Source organism: Symphodus melops (genome assembly GCF_947650265.1).
Source record: "Symphodus melops genome assembly, chromosome: 18".
NCBI classification, from domain to species: domain Eukaryota; kingdom Metazoa; phylum Chordata; class Actinopteri; order Labriformes; family Labridae; genus Symphodus; species Symphodus melops.
Window position 1 is genome coordinate 2441123 of NC_136708.1, and position 22111 is coordinate 2463233.

The 22111-nt window shown below is 45.2% G+C and overlaps 2 protein-coding genes and 1 long non-coding RNA gene across 5 annotated transcripts in view; 1 reads left to right on the top strand and 2 right to left on the bottom strand.

The window, feature by feature from the left end:
- The window catches only part of gatad2b (GATA zinc finger domain containing 2B), a 30528-nt gene extending 22964 nt beyond the window's left edge, over positions 1-7564 (bottom strand). For both annotated transcript variants that reach the window (XM_079368482.1, XM_079368481.1), the window contains exon 1: positions 7332-7564. The gene's annotated coding sequence lies outside the window, so the exon portion shown is untranslated. The remainder of the gene's footprint in view (positions 1-7331) is intronic.
- Positions 1-22111, bottom strand: part of LOC306839684 — a 75419-nt gene that overhangs the window by 51845 nt on the left and 1463 nt on the right. The window lies entirely within an intron of this gene.
- Positions 13205-21319, top strand: gnrhr1 (gonadotropin releasing hormone receptor 1). 2 transcript variants are annotated; one of them, XM_079367889.1, is made up of 4 exons: positions 13205-13482; positions 16027-16558; positions 18659-18860; positions 20161-21319. In XM_079367889.1, exons 2-4 carry the CDS (start codon positions 16028-16030, stop codon positions 20577-20579), a joined length of 1152 nt encoding a protein of 383 aa, XP_079224015.1. In that variant the 5' UTR covers positions 13205-13482; position 16027; the 3' UTR covers positions 20580-21319. The 2 variants fall into 2 exon arrangements, with proteins under 2 accessions (XP_079224015.1, XP_079224014.1); XM_079367888.1 differs by lacking the exon at positions 13205-13482 and having other exon boundaries at positions 15946-16558.

Here is a 22111-nt window from a genome sequence, read left to right on the forward strand (position 1 = left end):
ACGACTGAAGAGCGATATGTGAGGGAGGACAGGCAGCAAAGGGAGCAGGTGGGACTCGAACCCACAGCTGCCACCTCTGTAGCCTCTGTACCTGAGGCCAAACCAAACCAGGAGGCGATCTACTGCACACAAAAAGATATTAAATATATCTTTGATCGGTGGCGCCATGTTGCGAGGCTTTGCTCCTCGCGCGGGCAGCCCGGGTTCGCGTCCGGCCTGTGGCCACTTTCCCGCATGTCTCTCCCCACTCTCTCCCTGTTTCCGACTCTATCCACTGTCCTATCAATAAAGGCAAAAAGGCCAAAAATAAACCTTTAAAAAAAAAAAATATATATATATATATATATATATATCTTTGATTCCTTTTTAATGAAAGGCCACTTAGACCCCCAAAACATGAGTGAAAATTCCCAGAATGCCCCAGGAGGAGCTGGGCGGCTTTAAGAGTGAGCGCTCGAGCTGTGAACCCTCAGCCGACATGTAAGAGAGCGCAGACGTTTAACTCCAGCACGGCGTGCGTCACGGTGAAACCTGCACTCATTCCTGATGTGTGATTTAAGGTGGTCTGAGGACGCTCCGTGTTTCCACACCTGACGGAGTGAACACACCTGGCACCTCAGGCCTCCGATGACATCACGCTGCAGTCACTAATCTGTGAGCATGAAGTGATGAAGTTTTGATCAGGTGATCTGAGTGAAGTGATCAGGTGATTCACTCGGGAGCAGGAACAACGCTTTGGGCTGTCACAGTAGGATATGACACCTGCACGTTCCCATCGGCCTGAGAGGTTCTTAACACGTCTACAAACATCAGTGGCGAGGTGTAAGGTGTGAGGGTCTGAGACGCTCGTGTTCACTGACATGGATCACGTCTGCACAAACAAGCCGTGCTCCTTTAGTGCTGAGCAGAGGAGCCCCGGCGCTGGTCGCACTCCTCGCTGCACGCCGCGCATCCACACAGCTTGACCGCCGTGACCTTGTGCAGCACCTGGTGAAATGCAGCGCGGCAATGCAGCAGCCATGTGCACGCTGCTGCGTCCTCACCGGCTGGATTAGTCACAGCTGCATCACCTCTGACTGCTGGATCACACTGTGCACGCCGAGACTACACACACACACACACACACACACACACACACACACACACACACACACACACACACACACACACACACACACACACACACACACACACACACACACACACACACACACACACACACACACACACACACACACACACACACACACACACACACACACACACACACACACACACACACACACTGTGTGAGTGATTCGGTAATAGATATTATATCATGATTATTTATATCATGAGGATGTAAAAATAACAACGTAGGAACAAACGTCTGTTCAGGATCAAGAGGTCAGCTGAAAGGTCAACACCTTACCACACGGCTCCAGTCAGATCTGATGAGTGACCACTGAACTAACGCTGCTATCAGAAGTGACAGAGTGAGAGGAGAGCTGAGCACACTCTTCATGAAGCCACCTAAAGGTCCTCCAGAGAGTCTGCATGTCGAGGTCGAGCTGCAGGGGAGCCTTAAAGGGACAGGTCCTTTTTATTGAAGTGCTCACTGACTGTAGTAAAAGAAAGAGCCACAGCGAGCTGACGACGTAAGCATCGAGGATGAGCGTCTTCTTCCCCGTGTGAGAGCTCGCCGTGCAGGTTTCTCCAGCAGCACTCGGTGCTGACGGCTCAGTGGAGCCCAAACACCGAGCCACCACCTGAGACAAGCATCAGATCTGAACGCCACGACTGATGTTGAATGCTTAGTTTAGTTTGATCCGCAGGTTTGTAATGTGGACCCTGAAGAGATTCATCACCAGGAGAGAAAACAAAAACCTGGACCAGCTCAGCACTAAACTACAGAACGCCACCGTCAGCATGTAAGTGGAGAACATATGGAGCAGCTAAAGAGAGCAGAGTGACGCCATCATTAATGTTATTACTAACACCTGTGACGCTCCTGCTGTGAGGAGTCAAAATGGCTGCAGGGGGAAAAAACAGTGAAAGCCTCCTTTGTTTGGAGCTGCCGTCACATCCTCACACAGTGAAGCCGCGTCCTCCGCAACGTAGAGCGGCCAACACGCCACAGAGGTGAGGACCACCACCACCATGCTCTTTGAGGGGCCGCCGCAGGTCTACAGGAAGTGACCTCATCTCACAAACAGCCACAGCCAGCCGGAGGACAGTGAGAGACGTGCAGACGGAGGTCGTCGGGACTTTGAATACCTCGATAGCAGCAGTTTGAAGAGCAGGTACAGAAGCAGATCTCTGGTCAGATCTGGAACCAAACACTGAAGGCTGAAACTGCACAGACGCCTTTTAAACGGACGGGTGAGCTGGACTGTAAAAAAGGAGAAAGCAGCAAAGACTGCGGGCTCCGAGGCTTTAAACTTCTGTTGTCGTGACCACTGTGTCCCGTGTTAGCGGGCTTTGGTTACGGGCCGGCGGTACACACTGTAGTGACCTGGGGATTAAAGACACAGGTTTGTCTTCTCGAGAGGACGAGTCTGTACAACAACAACGTCCTCATCCTTCTCTTCTTTTACAGCTAATGCTAGCTAGCATGGCGGCCAGGACCCCACTCACATGCTCGACTGATGTCATCAAACAGATGTTCAGTCATTGTTTGAACAGAAGCTGAACGAAGGAGAGACATCACCAACATGTTTTTAACATGGAGAGCGAGTGCAGGAGTTTGTCTTCAGTTTAGGGGCCATAAAAACAGAAAACATACTAAATGTTTGGAGCAGACAGGGAGGACGTGCGCGTTTGTTTCTGTGATTTGAAAAGAGGGATGCATATCGAAGACGCTGCACACGCAGACACTGAGCACTAACATCATGAGAAGGTGACGCTCCTGGTACCCTGATGGACGGAGGCGTGGTCACAGTGATGGACGTTTCACATCGCTTTGATGCGCTCACGTGAAACTCAAGCTGGCGCTCAGTCAACCTCAGACCGACTGAAGGATAAAACCAGACGGGAGCAGCGAACACGCTCTCTTCTGTAGATCACTTGGTTGTACTGCACACATGACGCAGAGCTGCAGGTTCACAGCGGGCTGTGAGTGTCTGTGAGGGTCAGACCTCCTCACAGGTCGCTCTCTGAAACAAAGAGACGTGATGAGAGACCGACAGTAACAAACTGAACGTGAAGGAGCCTGAACGCACCGCCGGCTTCGTTAAAAACAGCTCGAGACATTTAGAAACAATCGTTACTCAGATTTGACTCGTCTGTTCGGCCTTCTCGTTAAGAAACAGAAATCATTCCCTGAAAGCAGACGGTGAAATCTTTGTTCCATGAAACAGGATTTTCTTCTGATCGCTTTCTGAGCGTCTCGCTCGTTTTCTGTCGTACTGATTTTGGTTACACAACACAAACTGACCTTGAGATGTTCACAAACTTTTTCTATACTTCCAGGCAGGAGGACGCCGTCACAGCCTGCTGCTGCTGCTGCATCCATCCAGCGCTTCATTGATCTCTCTCCAGCGTCATGTGAGCGTCTTTGTCCTCTCCACGCCGGGAACTTGACAAACGCAGCTTAGAGTAAACCTGACCGTGTGTCCTGGCAGCCCCCCGGAGGGTGGACAGCACTCTACTTTCAGGCCCACAGATAGATGATCGAACATTTTTTATTTTTTATTTATCTTTGGTAGCTCGGACAAATCATCCAACCACAGATCAAAGATTTGGACACAATCCAACGTATTTCTGGGGTCGATCTTCATGAAGCATTCGATTGGTTCATTCCTCAGTTTGCTACCTGACAGCGTCTCCCTCCAGGATTTCACAGACTTTTTGGGGGGAGTGTTGAAATGCCTGAATTCGCGGCAGCTTTTGCAAGGCATGTTGAGATGTTTTTAGCTGTTTTTTTGCTATTAAATTGCGGCAGGAAGCAAAATAGTTGCGATTTTTTCCCCCCAATGTCAATTATGTTCTTGCACACACTTTGAGGTGATTGAGTGATATTTTAACCTGTGCAGAGCAATTTACTGAAGCATATTCATCTGCCTCACACACACACACACACACTGTCATCTTTGTGTGGCTGCACCAAGCTCTTTCCTCTTTTCAGAAAGGTGCTGTGGACTTCACTATATATACATATAGATATATATATCTTCCTACAGATGGTATCTTGTCCTCAGATCGTCTGTGCTTCGTGTCTGCTGGGTTAAAAAAAACATCTCAAATCTCAAACATGCAGTAAAAAGTGACGGAGCAGCGTCAGCTACACAGCGGCACTTTGTCAACAAACGGTTGTCATGGAGACAGGACGAACCTGCAGCGATTTTCTTTTCAGCGCACAAACGCTTCACGCTCACTCTCCTGAGTGCAGATTAACAGGAAGTGAGTTTGGTCCGTGGTCACTAAACTTTGGTGACGTATAGCTGGCTGTTTTCGCGGGGGACTTCTCTGATTGGTGGAAGTCGCGGGGAAAACTATTTTGATTGTTCAAATTTGCAGAAAAGTTGCGGTGATTGGACAAAATTGCAAGGTCGCACAGACATCGCAGGGATTGGTTAAATTTGCGTGAATTGCTGCGATCGCAACATGGCGACTTCCTGGAGGGACTGTCTATTGGATGAGAGCAGACAAACATCACCTCCATTAGTGTGATATCCAGTCAAAGTGCTGCTGGTGCAGCAGTGTGCTCGCCGTTACTGAATCAAAGCCTTACATGTAAAGAAGGCGGAGCTTCGTTAGAGCGCTGCTTCTGGGGATGCACCATTCAAAGGATGAAGATCAGTCTTCATCATCACATCGTGTCCCGCAGGGAGCCGAGTACGTGAACAGATGGGTATGAAATGATCTCGAGGAGTGCATCATGTGAAAACAGCTTAAAGGTATATTTGACCCATTTGCATGGTTAGAAACCTGCTCGTGTTTTTGAATCTATCTAACCGGAGGCTGTTCATCAATTTTTCAACCTCTGAAGCTGCAGACCAATCACAGATCAGTGGGCGGGACCTCACTGCCAGAATCAAAACTCAACGTCCGCCATCTTACTAGGAAGCTATGCTAACAGGCTCTGTGGAGAAAATGCTTCAACTTCAAACTGATATGGAAGAAGTGGATTTTAAGCATCTCGTGGATTTGAGTAGGAGGCTGAAACAGGCGGCTGCTGCTGCTAACAGGCGGCTGCTGCTGCTAACAGGCGGCTGCTGCTGCTAACAGTCGGCTGCTGCTAACAGGCAGCTGCTGCTGCTAACAGGCGGCTGCTGCTGCTAACAGGCGGCTGCTGCTAACAGGCGGCTGCTGCTGCTAACAAGCGGCTCATTTATCGGTTAAAAAGGCGCCAACTTCAAAAAGGAGTTCACATTTCTATACTACGTATGACCCGACGTCAAAACAGATTCATGTTTAACAGGTGAAGTGTCCCTTTAAGTGACGTTAGCAAAGAGACATTTGAAGCTCAAAATGAGTAACGCACATAACTGAAGGATGAGTCATACATTACTTTTGTTACCACTTAACACAATACTCTGCTATAACTTTAATAAAGGCCAGCAGGCAGCGCTTTGACCCCTGATGGGATGGGAAACCGAAGCAACATATGTGAGTCAGTTATTAATATATCATAGGATGTTAATAGTGCAGTTCAAAGCTGACAGCAGATATTCTAAATGAAATGACTCGGATCCAAACATCCCTAACTGGAGAAAAATAAAATCCTGAAGATACGAGATACCTGATGACTTTTTTTGAGCACGTGTATCAGTGACTGGAATTGGCACAAAACCTCCACATGTTCTCGGGCTTAAATTAAATGTGCTGACGTTTGCTAAAGTGGGTAACAGCGCTTTACTGAGGTGACAAAAAGGTCTGACACACGTCTGCAGCTGGCGTGTTTGTCTCTGCATTATTTCACTCAGCTCAATGATGTTTAAACCTTCATCACACTTCTTTTTAAATCGAACAGGTAGAGAGTCAAACTGTGTCCTAACAGTACGCAGTCTTCATATGTATGCTAGCGGGGCTGCCAGGGGACCCTGAGCCTGAAATAGGAAGAGGAAGGACTCCATCATTGAGAATACTACAGTTCATTCACACTCTTCAACAGCAGGGACCATTCATTCATACAGACAGACCCACTATCACTGTGAGAGTGGAGGGCTGAGTGTATCAAGGTCTGCCAACTTTTTTTTTTTATCTCACAAACCAAAAAGGTCTGTGCTGATACTTCACCTCCACGCGCTCAGGTGGACACACAAAACAGCTGCTGCAAGGTGAGAAACATCCTGAGGAGACATGACAACAGCTCTTCCTGCTGTCAACAAAAACAAACTGGTGCAAACTACCAACTCTGATTAATCTAAACTGAAGCTTTTACTGGTGTGTGTGTGTAATCTTAATAATGGAGGAGTGTGGCGCTAACATAATGGGATATGTTCTAATCTAAGAGGGACTACACACTCAGTGGTAGCAGTCATGCATCTGCATGTGACTCATGTAAATCTTGCAGCAGCAGAGCAGACACCAGCTCAGGCCAACAGGCACGACATGAGCGCGTGCATACTGCAGAATAATAGGCAGCAGCACACATTAAATATTGATCCCCGGTTGGTCTCTTAACGTCATCTCGACATGTTCCTCCGTTAATCCGCCGCTCAGGACACAAGCAGCCCGCTCGGCCACACCGAGCCCCTCGCAACTGAAAATGTTGTTTCTGCTGTCAGACAGCCAGGCAGCCATTTAGGTGCATATGGAGCCAGTTGAGCCTAAATGGCTGATGCATTTCGAATTTTTCTTCCTAATTGCTGCGAGGCATCCCCCCCCCCCCCCCCCCCCCCCCCCCCCCCCCCCCGGCCTCCTCTTAGCGCCTTTTAATCCGCCTCTTCACGCAGATCCGCCTCAATATAACTCGATAAAACCGTTTTTACCGTCTAATCTGCGACCCCCGGTGCTCTTAAAATAAACGTTAACGGGCATTTAGAGAAGCCTGGTTCTTTCTCCGCTCTGACTGGAACCCCCAGAGACTCCGGATCAAACAATGAAACGGATTGGAGGCTTTCCGCTCTCATCGTTTCCATCACAATGAAATCACAACATCTCCGCTAACGGCTCCGGTGTTATTACTGACTGATAACCGGGTGATACAGCCGTTAGTGTTTAAATATGTTTGAGAGTTGTCTGCTTGGTCGCCAACATGTCAGCCCGCATCAATAAACAGCGAGCACAGTCTCTCTATTGTCTGTCAGCGGATCAACCGGCAGAAACACGACACAACAACCCGCTAACCGTCCAGCTTTAACGGTGACCCCGCTGGAGCCAGGCCCCGCGCGCATCCCCGGGCTCACCTGTGTCTCCTTTCGGCTCGGTGTGTACCGTCTCCGGGTTCACGGTCCGGTCCTGACGCGCTGCAGCGGGCTCCTCACCACCAGTCCCCGGCACCGGCAGGCAGCACTGAGCCGCTGATTGGGCCTCGGCAGACGGTCGCCCCCTCGGTGCAACCAGACAGGGGCGCTGATTGGTGGAGCTGTGACTCCGTGAAGCCCAGACTAGCAGCTGATTCGCTGTTAGTTTCCCCCAGAAGACCCAGACAGACAGCTGATTGGTTGAGTCTGAACGAACTCTCCTCGCTCATTGGTCGGTCATTTCCGCGGTGGAGCAAGCGATAGCGCTGATTGGTTGGTAGTATGTTGTTGTCTGTGTCTGGACGGAGAGCCATGTTAACTCCAGTGGGGCTAACGAAACAATGTACACGTTAAAAATCCTAAAAATGTACCAGTTTTTTAGGTAAATTACTTAACGTAAAGTCAACCGGTTACCTTCCACGAGCTGTCAGTGAGGACAAGAAACCCGGATGACACATTTCCCACCTTTTGTCACGTCACACCGGGCTTCTAACAGCTTTATAAACACGATTGTGCATGACAAAGAGCTGAGACCGGGCAAACAGTGAGAGCAGTGCGGATGGAGATGGATGATAGTGATCGTCATGACTGTCTACTGTGAGCTCCCTCTGTGCGTGTGTGTGTCTGTGCAGCGTCAGTCACCACGTCCTCACAAAGAAAAACTTCCGCCTGCAGCGTCATGCAATGTGCAGGTGTCACCGTGCACAGATATGTCAGGTACAAATATGAGAGGAATGTGAGAACTGCACATCTGGCCACAGCTGTAGCTTCTTCTGTAAACTGGATGTCTGAGTGCGAGTTGTCCTGCTAATTTATTCACATACTGATTTTTTTATAGACAGTGTAAATGATGCAAACAGGATGCAATGAATCACTTCCACATATGGGTTAGATACCTCTATTGTGAAATAGCTTATCTGTTTACATACACTCAGAGGATTACCTCAGTCCCGAGGTGATTAAAGGATAGACATTTTAATTTTAAATGAGTTATAACACATATTTTAACACCTGTGAAGACACAATAGATCCACAGCTCTAACAGGATGCTGGTGGACTTGCTGACCTACTTTGCATGTTGATAAATTAAATTATTTATCATCGACTTAACATAAGATTTTCAGAGTTTCCAATTCTGTTAGCAATTCTCCAATTCTATTTTTTTTCTTCAGCCCGGTCACAAATCAGTGCATGCCAAATATGATAGTATTTCTTTACATATCGTTATATATGTCTTTATTTATTTGATAATATGGTTCATTTACATCTTATTTTGGAGCTGATAACAAGCATTTGATTCCTCCTGTCAGTGAAAAAAAAAGTACATAGTGTGACTTGCAGGTAGGACAGTGTCATCTGGAGGCTGTGAAACAATGCACATCACAGCAGTCTTGCTTACAGGCTGCAGACAATGAACCTAGTTGGATTTATTTGGAGGCTGCTGTTCACGTTGAGTATAACATGCAGACTGGGCCCTCTGGTGGTGGAACAGGTTTTAACTCCATTTAAACACTGTGCTGCTATTGTGCATGAATTCAGTTATTTTTAGTTTGCTCGAATGTTTCAGGATTCTCATTCATGTCAATTAAGAGAATTAAATGTACATTTCTTTTTTTAAAGGCTGAAATATCTTTTTACAGAGAGGGATTTTGCCCGTATTTAAAAAAAACAGCAGCACACTGGAAGTCCCATCCATCCATTATCTATCACCTTTTTCCATTTGATGTCGGGGGGGTGATCGGGTGATAGGTGGGGAAAACCCTGGACTGCTCGCCAGTCAATCACAGAGCTGACATAAAGAGAGCACACCCACATTCACACCTCGGGACAATTTAGAGTCAGCAGGTAACCTAACGAACATGAACAGAGAGAAGATTCAGACTTCACACAGAGAGGCTCCTGTCAGACGGATTCAAACCAGGAACCGCCTCGCTTTGAGCACTAAACACTGGACCACTGCAGCCCCCCATACTGGAAGTGATATTTTTATAAATACAAATAATTTACCTGTGCTGCTGGAAATGTTGTCTCAGTCTAACTTTCAGTCGATCTCACGACAGACAACGACGGCGCTTTATTGTGAAAAACTCTTATCTTTCATAAAATCAAAACGCACAAGTCATCAAAGAATTCACCCCTTGGTGCTAAACTTCTGACCATGTCTCTCTGTAACAGAATAAGGAAACAGTGTTAAATCTCTGACCCGGGTCAGTCTTAATTCGTGTTCACGTTTTTTCTACCAAGGATGAGAGAATCCATCTAATTTATATCTCCCTTTTTTAAAGATAACTTCAAAGGATCAACCAGATCCAGACTATAATCAGTGCCACAAACAGGACTTCTCCCTGCTCCTCTTTGTCCACAGGGGGCGCCAAACCCACATAAACACAAAGATCCTCACAGCTGCTTCAAACTGCTGCTTTTCCCAAATGTTTAAACACATTTCCTGAAACCGTGAGTCAGTTTTTCCAAACTTTAAACACAAACTGAACAGAGTTACTGTAAATACTTTGAAAAAAAACCCAAAACTAAACACGGCACTCAAAACAATGTTCTCGCTCAGAACGGATTCCTTTGACCGAAACAACACACACAGCTGTGATAAGCTTACGTCTCACAGAGCATCAAATAAACACTGATGTGGTCGAGTCAAAACACGGCCATCAGAAGGGATCATGTTTGATTCAGCTTCACCAGCTCACATGTTCAAATGCAAACAAACAAATGAACATGTACCACTGTGTCCAGTTTGTTTGGGAGCTTCAAGTCGGCGGTAACCTAACGTCTGCTTTAGCATCCTTTTCTGTGAAAATAATCATCCTTGTGAATTGTAATGTTTTTGTTTGAATGTTTGTTTGGACTTCTAAGAGCTTCATGCTGGAACATGCAGCCTCAGCCCTGCAGGAGCTTTATAGTCATGACCTCCACGGACCATCACAGAGTATTGTACATGGTAATTTAAGCTAGCTCAAATGTGCAATGAGCATGTGTTTATACCTTCTAAGGAGAAGGCAGATAACCTCGTAAGGAGCAGTGATGAAGATTTCCTGTACAGTCTGTCAGGTTTCTGTAACCTTACTAAATGTTAGCGAGGCTCTACTTGTATTCAGTCTTTGTCTTTATAGTTTGAGTCATATCGAAATTAATCATAATCAGAAACAATAAGAAAAAGAAAAGCCCAAATGCATCCTTTATCTAAACCGTTCTTCCCAGTCGGGGTCCCGGGGGCTGGAGCTGATCCCAGCTGTCATTGGGTGAGAGGCGGGGTTACACCCTGGACTTTTCACCTGTCAATCAGACTCACATTCACACCTACAGGAAATTTTAGAGTCACAAATTAACCTACAAGCCTGTCTTTGTACTGTGGGAGGAAGTGCAGACTCCACACAGAGAGGCTCCGCTCCAAAGGGGATTACATTTTTATCTTTTTTTTTTTATTTAACCTTAATTTACACCAGGTTGGTCCCATTGAGATTAAAAAACTTCTTTTTTTTCAGACTTGGGCAAGACCGGCTGCAGCAAAAAAACACAAAGTTGCAGACAGATACACAATGGGAGACGAGGAACAATTCACAAAACATTTTGCATTACCGTGGTCATGACCTCCATGGACCATCACAGAATATTGTACATGGTAATTTAAGCGAGCTCAAATGTGCAATGAGCATGTGTTTATACCTTCTAAACAGAAGGCAGATAACCTCGTGAGGAGCAGTGATGAAGATCTATGAGTGACATCTGGGAGACAGCTGTTCATGCAGTCGAGGCAATCATCGTCTGCTTCCAGGTCATTCCTTCTCCATTTAAAAACATGTAAGGACACCAGCTCCTTTAAAAACCAGAGGCCTCCTCGCTGTGAGGCCACAGTGCACCGCTGTGCAGACCAGTGTGAGCAGTGTGTTTCCTTTCCCTCATTCTGGTGACGACATGATGCAGCACAAATGTTACAGGTTTTAAAAAAGAGAGATTAATTAATAACTGGGATGCAAAGCGCTCCATCTTGTCATCTTAAACGTCTGTAAGTCACCTGAGGCCTCGTTCACGCTCACACACACAGGACTGACGTGTTCTGGTTGAGTTTGCACATGGAGCAACGTGAGCGTGGCTATTTGGTAATCAGGCAGTGGCATCTTTCACCCTTTATAGAGCAAGTGACTATTTTTGGTAATTTCCACAAACATTACATATGGCCGCCCTTCTGCACCTCAGTGAGGTGGAGAAGCATGTGATCCTCCCTCAGCCAATCGGAAGAGAGCACCCTACGTCACTGATCCTGCTACTGTAGCATTTAAACCAAATATGGGAACTTTATGACACTTAATGTTAAAACAGATTTAAAGTTCTGTTCTGTCCCTGAATAACATGATGAGGTTGAATGTTTGAATTTCTAAGTATTTCAATGAGCGCCCTGTAAAGGGTTAAGGCTGGTGCTTGTCCATGAAGACAGACAAAATCCAACACATTTTACAACCCTAAACAGCATATTAGTGCTATATTTAAACATTAAGAAAAGCCTTTCAGTCAGCATGTAAAACTGTTGTTTGTTTGTTGAATGACTGTAATACAAGAAGGTAAACAAACAGGAGCGACTGTAACAGGCTGACAGAAGAGACAAAAGGAGAGGGGGGAAGGAGCAGAGAAGAGATGAGGAGATAAGAAAGGAGGCGAGAGAAGCAGGAGGAGGAGGAGGAGACAACAACACGTCTCAGACAGCATGAAGAGCCTCTTTGCAGGACAGAGTCATAAATCTGGGTCTGATGATGACGGATGAACAGTCTGCGAGGTGAATGAGGTGATGTGTCGAGAGTAGAAGCTGTGATACATAAACCAACCGACCTCTAACATAAACAGTGCTGCTTAGTGTCAGTCAATGTACACAGAGAATCTGTTATTTCATGTTTTATGTTAGTCTAATAAAACTTTCATTTATTCCTTGTGATTTCATTGAAATGGGAATAAAGTGAAATGTGTTTGTTTTTTATTAAAGAAAAATGAAATGTAACATGTGGATGGTGTCTTTTCGTATCGTACATATCGAGTCGTAGTTTGTTGGACTCTTGATCCGTCTTCTTGAGGACACTTTTTGAAGGTCTTGGTCTCTATGTCTCAGACTGTGGGGACTCGGATTTTAAATCAACACCTATGATTACCTATAAATATGCGGGCACCTCCCCGCTGTTACGTCTAAGTGAAGGACACGCCCCCAGCACACAACGTGATGATTTCTCAGTGATGCTTGTGGTCCTGGTCTTGGTCTTGACCCGGTCTCGATCCCTCCGGTCTTATATCGTTTGGTATCAACATTTATCTCATCGTCTTTCATGTGAGAGTTACGTTATGTGTTTTAAAAAAGTTACTCCTATGATTATTTTTCATTTAAGTTTTTGCATTTATTTTACATTTCAACAGTTTTAATTATTTATATTTCTTTTTTTTTGCTATTGATGTTTTGAGTTTAAGAGTTTTACAGAAGAATTGTATAATTATACTTTTTTATTTCTTTACTAAAGATGATAATAAATCCTAAATAAATAAATGAAAAGAACCATTGCAGATCATTTAAAGGACTTCGTGAAGCCTCGCTGTGCAGAATAAGTGACGGTTCAAATATCGATTGTATGAAATGAAATAATGAACATGAATAATGGAATAATGGTGTGTTTGAGCTTCTTCTCACAAAGAGCCCTTCACACGGCTCATGCTCCTGATGTCTGTCATCACAAAGGTGCAGTCTACCGCTGCGACACCCCGCACGTCACCCGCCTTAATTAACCAATCGGCATCGATCCTCGCGGCGTTCTTGCAGGAGATTTTCATCTTGGAGGGCAGAGAGCTCAGGGAGATGTGTGCGTTACACAGAATCACTCTGATCCAGTTAAATTGATGATTTATTGGAGGTTAAAAGTGTGTGTGTTCGTGTGAGTGTGTGTGTGTGTGTGTGTGTGTGTGTGTGTGTGTGGAAGGGTGAAAGCACCGGAAGGCAGGCACCGGGAGAAGTGATGCTTCAGCACGTTGGACAGCTCCGATCCGGGACCGGAATCCTGCAGGTTTTATCTCCACCGGAGCGCCGATAGACCGAGCAGACCGTCCTCAGGTAACACCAGGCTTCTGTTGTTCCACTGAATCAAAGAAAGTGTGATTTCACATTTACTGTTTTAAGTGTGTGATAGTGTGTTTAAGCCGGTGGGGGACGAGGGCGCGCCCCCCCCTCCTCCTGTGAAATATGTAGAAGTGATGCAGTGTGTGTGTGTGTGTGTGTGTGTGTGTGTGAGGAGCTGAGGATGAGGAGAAAGTGACTGAAAGAGAAGAATCAATGCTCTCACAGCGTCTTTATAAAGCGGGCAGAGGATTTATGAGGACAGTGTTTGATTACACTGAGTGAAAATGAATCATGTTGCTGACTCTTTGGTGCAACAACAGATGAAGAGGGGCCGCCTGCAGCCGGCAGAGGGCGCTGCTGCACCATTTTAAAGCAGAACAACAGCAGCTTTTTTCTGCAGGAGGAGGATTACAAAGTGCAAATATCCGCGATCTACTCTCTCATGTCTTGCTTTCTTTAACAGTAGCTTTTTGTTTATTCTGACTGTTTAACAAACACGACCGAGTGGAGCTCTCATGGGGCCTCACCTGGGTCAGGTGGGCTCCGGCTGTTGGGGCAAATGTTAAACCATAAAGAGAGTTTAGATGGGTACTGGAGGGGTCCTAATTGGGCCTAATTTCTACATTTTTACATTGCATAATGTACTCTGTATCTATCTTTAATAACCCACCGAGTCTGCAGCTCCTTTCACACACAATAGACCTCATATTCTTTATTTCTTTTTAATTCTGTATAAATTGTGTCACATTTTTTCAAATCATAAAAGCGGTAGCATCCTAGAGCAGACCTTAAAACAGAATTTAATAAAAAAAAAAAAAAAAAAAGACAAAACAAAAGGCTTAATGTTCTAAAGGCAAGGGGGAATCGATAGAGAGAAAATGACGAGACAACACAGGTCGAGCCAGAGGGACGAACGCCTGAACAAGGATTCAGAGATTAAAAACATAAAGTAGCATAAGGTCCAGAACTTAAAACAGAGAAAACACCAGAAAACTCAAACAATAAGTTTACACTAGAAAATCTGGTGGTCCTGACAAACAGAGGACAAGGACTGGGGACAGGTGAGACATCAACCTCTGAGTTGACTCAGCCTGAGCTTGGTCTCAGTCTCTGGTTCCAGAATAACTGATGTGAATTTGTTAAAAATCAACTCTGAGTAGGTCCAGCGCATGAACCAGGAGTCCTGTCGCCATGGCAACAGGGGACAAAAAGAGTTCCTCGTACTTGGAACGTCTTTCCTGGGTTTGACTGATCTGCCTTGCTGTAATGGAAAACCAGTTTCCCCCCATCCCAGGCTTAACATATTCAGACTTTTCACCAACTGCTGACAATGAAAAAACAAAAAAATAAAAATAACCCCCCCCCCCCAAAAAAACAGGGAATCATCAGCAGCCGGCGCCATGCTGGAAACGCTGTCTCAGCCTAACCCTCAGTCACTAACGCGAGCTGATTCGTTAAATGTCCAAAGGTCAGTCCTCTTCAGACAGAGACATCTGAAGAGTTCGCTGATGTTGCATCCTTTACCTGCTGTAAGGACCAATCAGTGTCCCTCTACCCGTCTGTAGTAAACATGAGTTAATCACGATTGTGGTCATGATGTTTGGCGCCCTCATGATGGTCGTTGAATCCTCTGTTTCTGTGTTCTTTTGTCCTTTACGTCGTTTTTCGACATGTATCTTAATGTGTCTACATATTTAGTTTTTTTTTAGACTTAAATAAACTTTATTCAGAGACAGGGCAGTGGATAGAGTGAGAAATCAGGGAGAGAGAGAGAGTGGGGAAAACATGCGTGATCGGATTTGAACCTGGACTGCTCGCTTGGAGGGGCACGGCCTCCGTACAGGCAGGGGCGCCGGGCTACCGATATCAGTTTGATATTTGCTTTTTTTTTTAAATTCTAGTTTACATTCTTTAGGATGAGCAAATCTCACAGAACAGCAGAAAGAAACCTCTGGCTCACTGTCTCATCTTTATCCTTCACTGCGCTGAAAAACATCCATTAACCAGAAATATCTAGAAACCCAAAATACAGACATAAAATATGAATGAGTGCAGGCTGCAGAGAGTATCTCATGTAAACCTTGGAGGACGGGGAACAAAAAGCCTGTTATGAAACAATGAACTTGTGCAGGATGTAACATGTGATACATTTAAACCAGCTATAAGTCACATCCTTCAAACATTTACCTTTAACTAGCACAGTGAGGAGGAGGAGGGATCTCTGCACACTCACTCACTATCGTTGTGAGTGACGTTTGAACGTTTTCACGGAGGCAGGGTTTGTGTCTTGTCTTATTAGTTTTGTCAGCTCAATATCAAACTATCAAGTATGTATATATGGAAATTAATTCCCAGTATAAAGATGTTAGCGTTTGTTAGCAAAGAGGATGTCTGGAGTTATATGGATGAATGTTTACGTGTCAAAGTGAAGGACAGGAGAGGAGGGGTGTGACCATCTTGAATCCCTGACTTTGTTTCCTGATAAAATGATTGGCCGACCAGTGGTTTTAAGGTCATGATGCTCTGTGTCTCCCTCAGGATGTCCGTGAACCTGTCTCTGTGGGTCTCCCCGTCTGACGATCCTCTGAACGTCTCCGTCCTGATGAACTCCTCCTCGCCGCCCTCGCCTCCCCCCTGGAAGGCTCCCACTTTCACCGTGGCGGCTCAGTGTCGCGTAGCAGCCACCCTGGTGCTGTTTGTGTTCGCCGCCTGCAGTAACCTGTCCGTCCTGATCAGCGTGTGTTTGGGGCGGGGCTATCGTCTGGCTGCACACCTGCGCCCGCTCATCGCCAGCCTGGCGTTGGCCGACTTGATGATGACGTTTGTGGTGATGCCGCTGGACGCAGTGTGGAACATCACGGTGCAGTGGTACGCCGGGGACATCATGTGTAAGCTGCTGTGTTTCCTCAAGCTGTTCGCCATGCACTCTGCGGCGTTCATACTGGTGGTGGTGAGTCTGGACCGGTACCGGGCCATCCTCCACCCTCTGGACTCTCTGGATGCTGGACTGAGGAACAGACGCATGCTGCTGGTGGCCTGGACCCTCAGCCTGCTGCTCGCCTCGCCACAGGTACACCAGCGTTAAAATCCACAAGCTGGATTCAGGTCAGGGCGGGTAGTGACGGCAGCACGGCACAGCGAGAGCTCCACATAAACACACAGTCAGACATGCACAAACACACAGCGTGCCGCTCCCCAGCTGACTCAGCTGCAATCGTCTGAAGACAACACAGAGGGAGGATCCCTTCGCCTCATTATTCCAGACATTTAGAAGATCATGTCGCTGCCTTACAACCTTTTGATTGTGTTCGTCATTTAGAGCCAATATTTTAAAAAGACAAAGAATAAGGTTTACAAACAGCAGACTTAGACATGAATGTAGACGCTTGTCTTTTACAAGGTTGTCTAACCTTGATGACATGCGCCTCCTGAGGGTTTCTCGTTTCATCACGAGTCCTTAAATTGCATCTTTCGGCCTGCAGCCCTTTCTGTGAGGAAGAGCCAGAAATAGCGAAGGCTGAAACTGATCTGTCATTGATAAACCTGCAGGCCAGGAGCTGCGAACCCGTGTGTCAGGCTGAACTGATAACTGGTGTGTTTGTGGGACGATCGCTCTTTCTTACCGTCTGCTCCCTTCTGTATTCCTGTAAGGCTTCCCCCACGATCAAGGCTGTTTCCCAGCATGCATTAGGTGAGAGGCAGGCATGAAAAGGCCAACCTTGAGAGACACTCCTAATCCAATAAGGATCACCTGCAAGAGAGCATGCAGGCTGTTTTTTTAAAAGGCAGTATTATCGGTATTCTGTAGCAGTGCAACACTTTACAGAATCTCAACAATCTCTCCTGGAGAATAAAAATCTGCACACACCTGCCGACTCCCCGCAGGAGTGTTGCTCCGTTTCTGCTGGTTCAGGTTTGCTATTAATGCAGCAATAATCTGCAATCAAAAAATCCAAAAGGAGAAAAACCAAGAGCCCAGAGGAAACTTCAAAACAGGAACACCGATAAAGTGAGGAAAGGTGCTCACACACAGGTGAGACTAACAACACAGGTGAGGACAATCAGGGCGAACAAAACGGAGGGAAACCAGACAAAGGGAGGAAGTAAGACAAAGACGAGAAACACTGGGGACAAGAATTACAAAATAAAACAGGAAACAATGAAGACACACAGTGAATGTAAGAGTAACAACACACACGAGACAGAGAAACACAAGAATAAGCATGAAACACTAAACGTAGGGAAAAGTATAAAACAGGAAGCACAAGAAAGTTAAACCAGGAATATGAATAGAAAATCACGCAGAGGAAAGGAACATAAGGGAACACATGGATGCAGGACATGAAAACTGAGCACTGAAATAAACTTTTAAACCTTTACAATTATTGCATAAATGAGCCACCGCAGTCGTAGTCAGGAGGTTGGCTAAATGAAAGTTGGTCGGGATATAAACAAAGAGAGAACTTGAAAAAAGCTCTCAGTGTTTCTTATTATGTTGGGGCCTCTAAGAGGTGCTTTATCTCGTCACATGTGGTCAGTTTTAAAACCTAAAAACAATGTAAACAAAGTAAAATAAAAACCCGATTATAATAATTTTTTTGTTTTTTGCTTTTTTAATTTCCACTTCCAAAGAGGAAGGATGTTTGTTTTCTTTATTCATCAAACAGGCGACAAATCGTCTGAGAAACTAAAACCATCGACGTGTGTGTGCATTTCTTTAAAGTTCCTCTCTTCCAAGTTGGGAGGAGACACATTTTTTTCAAAGCAGCAGAAATATGTCTGTCTGGGGACTATTTTCTGCAGCGGATGAATCCATATTTTGTGTTGCTCTAATGGTGTTTAATGCAACGAGACGGCGTGTGTTACTGTCATAAACAAACATTTAATGCTCAGTAGTTTAGTGTAAAGTTTTAAATGGGCTGTCAGCTTAAACTGTGAAACACATGCAGAGCCAACAGCTTCATCAACCTGCAGAACCAGCGTTTCGATGTTTTTCTATGTGCATTAAAATGACTTTAATGCACAGCTCGGGGACAAAGAGGCATCTCAGGAGGGAGATTCTTTGTCTGCTTTGTTTACTATCAAGTTTGTTTCTTTTAAAAAACAAACTTCAGTTGTGTTCCTCCTGTGACAGCATGACACTCATCCCCTCATCTCTCTTCATCCTCAGCTCTTCATCTTCCGGGCCATTAAAGCAGACGGAGTGGACTTCACTCAGTGTGCCACCCACGGAAGTTTCCAGTATCTGTGGCAGGAGACGGCATACAACATGTTTCACTTTGTGACGCTGTATGTCTTTCCCCTGCTTGTCATGACTTTCTGCTACACCCGCATCCTCACCAAGATCAATGGGCAAATGCACAAGAGCAAAGGTGTGTAACTCTACGGAGAGCTTGAAGGGACATTTTTGCACCCAGAATTGCACAAATCTTCCACTGATTTACACGATGTAATAACTTGGGTCTTACTAACTTTTGTATTTTATTGCTATAAAAAGAAAAATCACATGCTACTCTAGATGAATCGTGTCACAAAGGAGCAGAGTCAAACCAGCGGAGGAGCACAGAGGCCACCAGACTCCATCTACAAAAACACTGATTTTACTTTCAGAGCATTGGAGATGTCGCTGTACAGATAATATTTCTTGATGTCACACTCAGGATGGGCGACTGACCTCTTGTTGTTATCGTTTCTTACTGGTATGCTGCAGGTTTAAATCATGTTAACGTTGCAACTCTGAGCAGCTGTTTTGAGATTCAAAGCTTCACGGCTCACGTTAGCATTCACTTCCTCGTCAGGCTTTACATTTGGGAATCACAGATACGATATGAAAGTAAATGGTTCATGGACTTGAGCTTGTAAAGCACTTTTCTAGTCTTCTGACTTACAACTCACAAATGTATTAATTCCAAATATTAACGGTCATTCAAAGCAAAATTACTTCTACTTGCTAATCACTATTAGCAAGTGTTAGCGTTTGTTTCTTCAGATGTTAGTTTTCATGTGACTGAAGATGTAAGAGTGACCAGTGGTTTGAGTTCCTTCCTGAAGTCAGTTGTTTTAAATTATCTGCACTTTACTGGGGTATCTTTTCTTTTCTTTTTTTTGGGGGGGGGGGACTTTTACCCCACTGCCTTTAAAAGACAAATGTTGTAATTTTGACTCCAATACATTTCTTACCAACGTTCTCGTTATTTTTTAACCTGAAGTCAGCTGATGATTTTTTAAATTTCTTTTTGCTTAAATCAGATCGGAAAGACATGAACTGGTTTTTTCATTGGTGCTAACCCTTGGGCCTTACCCGGGTTAGGTAAGCTTAAACTGTTTTCAGGGTGGACTTTAAAGTTGTTGGTTTTTAGGGTCCATGTGAGCACCCAGGAAGAAGATACATGGGCTTCAAATAGGCGGCGAACATGGATGCTAAATGGGTTAGAAGGGTGCTACATTTATACATGATAAGCCCTTTATGGGGCAATTCAAGCGGTATCATTTAAACATCTGGACTGAGCCATAAGAGCCTTATATGGACACTGGGTATGAACATGGTGGGGTCCAAGCTGGGTCTCCAATCGAGCAAGGTGCAGCTCATTGGTTTCCAGTTGGACCCTTTGGTTCGGTTTTACAAGCAGACCATGTGGGCTGTTAATTAGCTGATTGTTTTCTCTGTTTCAGCCGAGGGTGAGCACTGTCTGAGACGCAGTGGAACTGACATGATACCCAAAGCTCGGATGAAGACCCTGAAGATGACCATCGTGATCGTCAGCTCCTTCGTCATCTGTTGGACCCCTTACTACCTCCTGGGGATCTGGTACTGGTTTCAGCCAGCCATGATCAAGCACACACCTGAGTATGTGCACCACATACTGTTTGTCTTTGGGAACCTGAACACGTGCTGCGACCCGGTTATCTACAGCTTCTTCACCCCGTCCTTCAGAGCCGACCTCGCCGACGTGTTGGCGTGCTGCACAGGTCGTCGAGCCAACAACGCCTCGCCTCGCTCTGTGGACCGCCTCTCTGGGCGATGTCACGCAGGCGGTGTGGAGATGGAGTCTGATTTGAGCTCAAACCCGCACAGTGGGAACCCCAGCTAAACGGACTTTTAACTCTGCTATGATGAACTCAATGTATAAAATAAAGATGTCAGCAATTTCAAACTCAGAGAAATCCAAGAGCACATGACTGCATGGTGAGCAACTTTGTTTTTCAAGCTCTTAGAGACTCTAAGTCTGCACCAACTTTAGCTTATTACAGTGTCTGACGGTAGGCCCTTGTTCTCTATGGAGTCTTGATTTCAAAATGAGAACTAATGTGCTGCAAGACCCATGAGTGCCAATACTCTTCTTCTGATACGGCTTTCCTCACAGCAGGAACTATTCTCAGATATCTACAGACGAGAACAAAATCTATATGCAACATGAATATTGGTGTTTAGAGTGTTCTGGTTTCATTCCGAAGTCCAACTTGACCCACAACCTTTTAAGGTGGGAACTTTGCAGTTCATAAGAAAACAGTCTGTGTGGAGAGCAAAAAAAGAAAAAGACACTGGTCCAGTAAACTATTTCTAAACATCACAAAACAGATTTCAGCATAATGAGAGTGGATTACATTCCTTCACTCCCATCTCCAGCTAAATGTTCACATCTGAAGTTGTAAGTCACATGTGGAATAGTGGATAGCTGTAGCAGAAGCCCCAGAACGTTGGTCCTCTCCCCAAGAAATCCTTGGGGAGAGGACCAAGAGGGAGAGGCCATCGACGATGCAAATTTGGGAACGTCAGAACGGACTTAACCGTGTGTTAGATGGAATACAAATGACCGCAAAAACAAACTACCTAAAAGTATCCTGAAACACCCACCAGAGTGCATCTTGAAACAGACCCGGTGGCTATTTAGTAAGGAAGAAAACCGATGCTAAAGATACCTTGAAAGAGACGCCAGAACACGTAGAACCTCCAGCTACCTGAAGACCGATGCAACGGTTAAACTAAAAATAGACGTGAACTCAACCGTGCTCAAATAAGAAGGTGGATCACGATATGAACGGCAGAGAGCGCGGCCGAGACTGGTTTAGCAATTTCCAGTATTGCTTACCGCCAATTAATCTTTTGTGGTACGCAGTACTGGACCATACTGGCCCATACTTTGAACCCAGGTCAACCAGGACCGCTGCCCCTTTTGGCTATCAGGAATAATGCAGGTTTGAGATACTTTTACATCTGCATCATTTTTAAAAACCAACAAGCTGAGTCCTCTTCTTTGACCTTCACTTTACTTTACAGTTTGTGGTAGTGTTGTAGCTCTCGAAATCTGTCTTTTTAAAGGTCTCTGTCTCGTGTCAGGATAGAAGGAATTTTTACATTGTTTCAAAATGGGCGGACTCCAGATGTTAAATTGAGACAATTAACTTTAATTCAATAATTGTTTGATTTTTATCCCTCTGGTTACGGCCCAGTGTAACAGTCTAAGTCAGTGGTGTCCAAACTTTTTTTCTTGCGGGCCAAAATTGTTGCGTTAGAATCGCTCACGGGCCACAGGGTTTTTTTTGTTTGTTTTTTTTTAAATATTGGAAGGAACTTTATGTATTTTGACCTCTTCAAAAAATAATGTAAATACACAATAACTAA